The following is a 5,542-nucleotide window of genomic DNA, read 5'->3' as shown; positions in this document are numbered from 1 at the left end:
CAAACCTAGAAACATTATCAATTGCAGATTCCTATTAAATGCAAATAAAAACTTAATAAACATATCAATTTTATTTGTTATTTTAATTATAAAATAATATTCTAATTAAATTTAAAATTAAAAAAAGATGCTATATTAATAAATATTATTATTTAAATTATATGTTAAGAAACTATTTAATATTAATAGATTAATAGATCATAAATCATTTATTAATTGAAATAGGCTTTTTTATAAATAAAAAATATTTAAATATTAGTATTTTATTGATAGTAATATAATTATATAAATTGTTACATTACCTAAAAATATTATCATTTTGTATTTATTAATATTAAGATAAATATCAGATATTTATTTATTTTATCATAACATATACATATAATAAAATTTATCATGAATATAATATTTTAAATAATTATATTATATTTCATACTAACCTTATTAAATTCAATAAACTTGCCTCAAAATTTTCTAAATAAAAATTGTAATAAAAATTATCCATATATTCAGTTTCTGATATATATATCGGTGATAAAAATACACATAAATTTTCAAAACAACCAAATTTTATTAATCGCAACATTAAAATCTTGTTTATCTTGCTGCATTTATGAATAAAAATTTGTCCGAATAAAGAAAATAATTTAAAAAAATTTTCAAAATATAAAACTTGGAAGGATTGAATTATAAGAAAACAAAGAATTTTAAACAAAATTTTAACAAATAAAGCGATTTCCTTTTATTATTTTCTTCGAAAGCTTAAAATAATATCATATATATTATGATTTATTAGATATAACCCGAATTCGAAGATTTTTAGAAAGAATAAAATATCTTTTTTAAATTTTCAATACATTACCAGATTTAGAAAAAAATATTTAAAAAAAAGAAATGGAAAAAGATGATTAAAATAATAATATAGAAACAGTCTAAATAATCGGTATTTTTTACGACAAAGAAGAAATGTTTGAAGAAATAAATCATTTTAAAAAAGTTTCTATAGAATTATTAGCGCGAAGTGAATTATATTTCAGTATTTTATAAGATAGACAATAAATTCTAAAAGCAAAGGAAAAATATAAAGAAAAATGGTTTGATTAAATTTCACTTAATTCAATAGTAATCAAAAGAGATTTTTTATATGAAGTTATTGATTTAAGCGATATCATAGTGGACATGAAAGACTTAAAAAAAACAATTAAAAATACCTCTTTAAAGCTTTGTGATGAATTTACAATGGAAAATTATCCAGTTTATGAGGGAAAATAACACATATTAGTCGCAGTAATCGATTCTATTGTCGAAATTGAAAAAAGCGGTAATTTATTGGTTCTTTTGGAAGATTTAGGGAAAACTTATTTTCATAAGAAGCTTTATTTTTTATGGGTGGAGGGTAATTTAAATATGGAAAAGAAAAAAATGTTTGGCATTTAAGACAATGCTCCTTTACCTTAAATAGCATTTTTCCGCATTGATTATATTTCCAAGATTGCTTTTCCAGTAGATTCTTTGGAAATTAATAAAAAAAATTTAAAATAATTTATTGATGATTATTATTCACTTTCTCTTTTGGATATATAAGAAAAATATGCGAATTTTAAAGAAAAAAATTTAAAAATGTTCGCTGTGCAGTATTTGGTGGAATTTAATTATATAAAGGGTGATTTTATTTTTTAAAAAAATAATAAATTTAAAATAATATATTTTATGTATTTATTTGATCGAAAATTTAGTTAAGATATTAATTATGTGGCTAAAAGACTTAAAAATATATTTGGAAAGAATTATTTTGGTTTTTTTTTTATTTTAGAAAATGATTTTAATAATTTAAATAATCAGTATGCTTAAAATTTAAAAAAAGAATGTACAGAAAATTGTATTCTTTTGTAAAATTAATAAAAAACTTATTCAGAAAAAACTAAAAAATTAGCAAATATAAATGATGTTTTTAATTTTATTTCTAATAGTGAAAAATAAATTATTTTTCCAGAAAATCCTTAAATTGAAGAAAAAAAACTTTTTGAGTTTTATTAAAAAAATTGATTTTATTGAATCAATATTGTTAAAGCATGTAATTTTTTTATATAAAAACTAAAAATAAACAATATATAATTAGTTATTAGTTTTTAATTTTAAAGATTTTTAAAAAATATTTTAAATTATATATATCTTTTTTAATTTATTACAATAAATAAAAAAATGAAATTCATAATATTTATACTTATATCAATTTCATTGTTTGAATGCAGAAAAAAACCTTCGAAAAATTCGGGCAAAAGACCTTCTGCTATCGAGCCAGAATTATATTGCAATAGTTGCTAAGCAGTCCTTAAGGAAATTTTTAAAAAAATACGTGATTCTCGTAAAGAATCCGATGTAAAAAATATAATATTATATATATGTATATAATTTTATTAATAATAATACAAAGATTGCATATGCAATTGATGGAATTTGTAGATAAAATAATTTTGCAGTTTATGAATTCCCTCCACCTGATATGGTTAAAGGATGTTAAGCTTTTATGGGAGTATTTAAAAATATTTATAAAATCTTTAATATTTTTTTTGAAAATAAAGACATGGGAAGAAACTGTAGAAAAAGCTTTATTAAATAGAGGTAATAATGAAGAAATGGAACATGAACTTTGTAATGTTTAAACAAAAGTAATTTTTTTTATATTTCGTAATAATTTTTTTCAAATTTAATTTATTTTTAAAGGCTTGTTTAGGGGTTGATATGGAAAATATTTCTTAATACGATAATATAGTAACTGTTAATAATAAGAAAGTTCCTTTAGTAAAATTAAAAAATATATAATTATTTTTAATGTATGTTTATTATATTTTTTTAAAGAACAAAGGAGGACTTAAAATAGATTCAGAAGATTTATGAAAAAATAGTATTTAGTTAAAAAAATAAGATTTTATAAAATATATATTTTTTTGTATTCCTTTATTAAAATTTCGAAAAATTTATAATTTTATTAAAAATTATAAACATAACCTTTTTTTAATAATTTCTAATTATAAATCTATTTGTTAAAGTTTAAATATTTTAAAAATATAATAGTTAACTTTTATAGTCTTTAATAATAAATACAAGCCTTATTAAATAATTAAAATAATAAGACTGTCTTTTTTTAAATAATTTATATAAAAAAATATTAATATTATTTGTTAAAATTTATGTTGTAAAAATATAAATATTAACTTTATTAAGCTTTTAATAATAAAAAATATAATAAATATAACATTTAAGAAATATTATAAAATAAAAATTAATAACAATAATATTAAAATAAAAATAAAATAACTAAAAAAATGGATACTTAAACATTAACCCAAATCTTAGAAAATCGTCAAAGATGGAATGAATCAAAAATATACGTCGAAAAGTTAAAAGAAAAAACACTGACATAATATCAAATTTACTAGCAAATCTCTAAGAAATAATACATAATGATTAAAATAAACCATTCGCAAGACTTGGAGCCGTTCATTTATTACGTTAATGTATGTAAGTAGGAAATCTGGATTTTACGTATTATGTATAAGAAGGCGAATTTTTAAATAAACTTGCTTAATATTTAAAACTTAAAAACCCAAAAATTATTTTAAAAGCAAATCCTAATGCAGAAGAAGAACTTATTTCAAACACTTTTTATATTAATATTCTCGAAGATTTCATTATGTGGTTAATTTGGTTTCCTCATGATATATTAGATGAAACTTAGCCTTCTAAATTTATAATTATTTAAAACAAATTGAAAAAAGAAGGCGTTAAATTTCCAGAAAAAGTAAAAAATTATTTTATATTAAATATATTAAATTTTATAAAAAAGTTATAATCATATAAACCTGAAGATAAATAAAAATTTATAAATGGAGTTTTACGAGTAAAAAGTAAAAAAAGAAGAAGAAAAAAGTAAATAAACAGAGCAATCCAAAGAATAAAAAATAAATAACCAGCCAATGTAAACAACAAAAGGCAATGAAACCTAAAATTTAGAAATGGAAATTGGTGAAAAACTAAAAGAATTTAAAGGCATAAAGTAACTTTTAAAAGAAACTTTGGAATAATCAAATGAAAAATAGTATGATCTTGATATTATATAAGTTTGTTCTTTACAAATGAGTGAATTTTCAGATTATACAGATTAAATAATAAGCGAAGATTTAAATATAAATATTAATTTATAAGAAGTACTATTTAATGATTCAGAAATTTGTTTATAAATAATTAGTGTATTACAAAATTTTATTAATAAATAAATTTCTTTTAATGATATGAAGAAATAAGTATATCCTTTAATTAGTTTACAAATTACAGACGATGGAAATAATAAGAAATAAGAAAGTTAATAAATATAATTTAATAGTAATGAGTATTAAAAACAAAATAAATCAAATATATAAAATAATTTCTAATAAGAGGAAAATGTATAAACAAAAGTTTAATAAAGTCAAGAAAAATAATAAATTAAGTCGCAAGAATAAATTTAAAAAAATGAAAATATACATTAATAAGAAATTAAATTTATCTAAAATAAAAAAATAATTTATAAGAAAGTAAATTATCTTATAGTATTCCATAAGAAAGTAATATTAAAAATATTCATTAAGAAAGTAAAATATTAAATAACCAATAATCAACTAAATTATTAAATAATTAATAAGAAAGTCTATTAATTAGTATTCCACAAGAAAATAAAATTTAAAATATTCAATAAGAAAGTAAAATTTTAAATAACCAATAAGCAACTAAATTATTAAATAATTAATAAGAAAGTAAATTATCTACTATTCCACACCAAAATAACCTTTAAAATATTCAATAAGAAAGCAAAATACTAAATAATCAATAAACAAGTAAATTATTAAATAATTAATAAGAAAGCAAATTATCTAGTATTCCGCAAGAAAGTAATGTTTAAAATATTCAATAAAATAACTAATAAACAAGTAAATTAATAAATAATTAATAAGAAAGTTTATTATCTAGTATTCCACAAGAAAGTAATATCTAAAATATTCATTAAGAAAGTAAAATATTAAATAACCAATAGGCAACAAAATTATTAAATAATTAATAACAAAATAAATTATCTAATATTCCACATCAATGTGACTTTTAAAATAATACAATAAGAAAGTAAAATTTAAAATATTTAAAAATAAATTAACATTTAAAATATTCCATAAGAAAATAAAAATTAACATATTTAACAAGATGGTAAAACTTATAATAATTAATATGAAAATGAAATTAAAAAGATTACAAATAAATCAAATTAAGTAATATTGATGAAAATGAATAGATTTAGGAATTAATCAAACTATAAAATAAGTGGCAAGAACATAAAGACAATTAAAGTCTCTAATAAAAAAAATAATAAAAATAAATATATATTCAATTAGAAAAATAAAACATATAATAATAATAACAATATAAATTTTATAATAATGAAAAACATAATGAATAAAAATTAGAAGAAAATAAAAAAAAAAAAAAAATTTATGTCTCATATTGCATATTG

General features: G+C 17.6%; 1 protein-coding gene across 1 annotated transcript, besides 7 other annotated features; it reads left to right on the top strand. All coding sequences in view use genetic code 6, as the record gives it.

The window, feature by feature from the left end:
- The first annotated feature begins 1,842 nt into the window (after positions 1-1,842).
- On the top strand, positions 1,843-2,907 carry IMG5_009070 (hypothetical protein). The gene is made up of 5 exons (XM_004039773.1): positions 1,843-1,889; positions 2,253-2,379; positions 2,435-2,669; positions 2,725-2,802; positions 2,860-2,907. The coding sequence occupies exons 1-5, from the start codon at positions 1,844-1,846 to the stop codon at positions 2,896-2,898; spliced, it is 525 nt and encodes a 174-aa protein (XP_004039821.1). The 5' UTR covers position 1,843; the 3' UTR covers positions 2,899-2,907.
- Positions 2,908-4,509: 1,602 nt separating this feature from the next.
- Positions 4,510-4,585: a microsatellite.
- Positions 4,558-4,910: a microsatellite.
- Positions 4,558-4,951: a microsatellite.
- Positions 4,609-4,902: a microsatellite.
- Positions 4,750-5,121: a microsatellite.
- Positions 4,858-5,040: a microsatellite.
- A 27-nt stretch (positions 5,122-5,148) lies between the features above and the next one.
- Positions 5,149-5,236: a microsatellite.
- Between the last annotated feature and the right edge of the window lie 306 nt (positions 5,237-5,542).

Source organism: Ichthyophthirius multifiliis (genome assembly GCF_000220395.1).
Source record: "Ichthyophthirius multifiliis unplaced genomic scaffold scaff_1120509249516, whole genome shotgun sequence".
NCBI lineage: Eukaryota > Ciliophora > Oligohymenophorea > Hymenostomatida > Ichthyophthirius > Ichthyophthirius multifiliis.
Note: the sequence above shows the minus strand (reverse complement) of the source record. Positions and strands in the feature narration are given on the sequence as shown.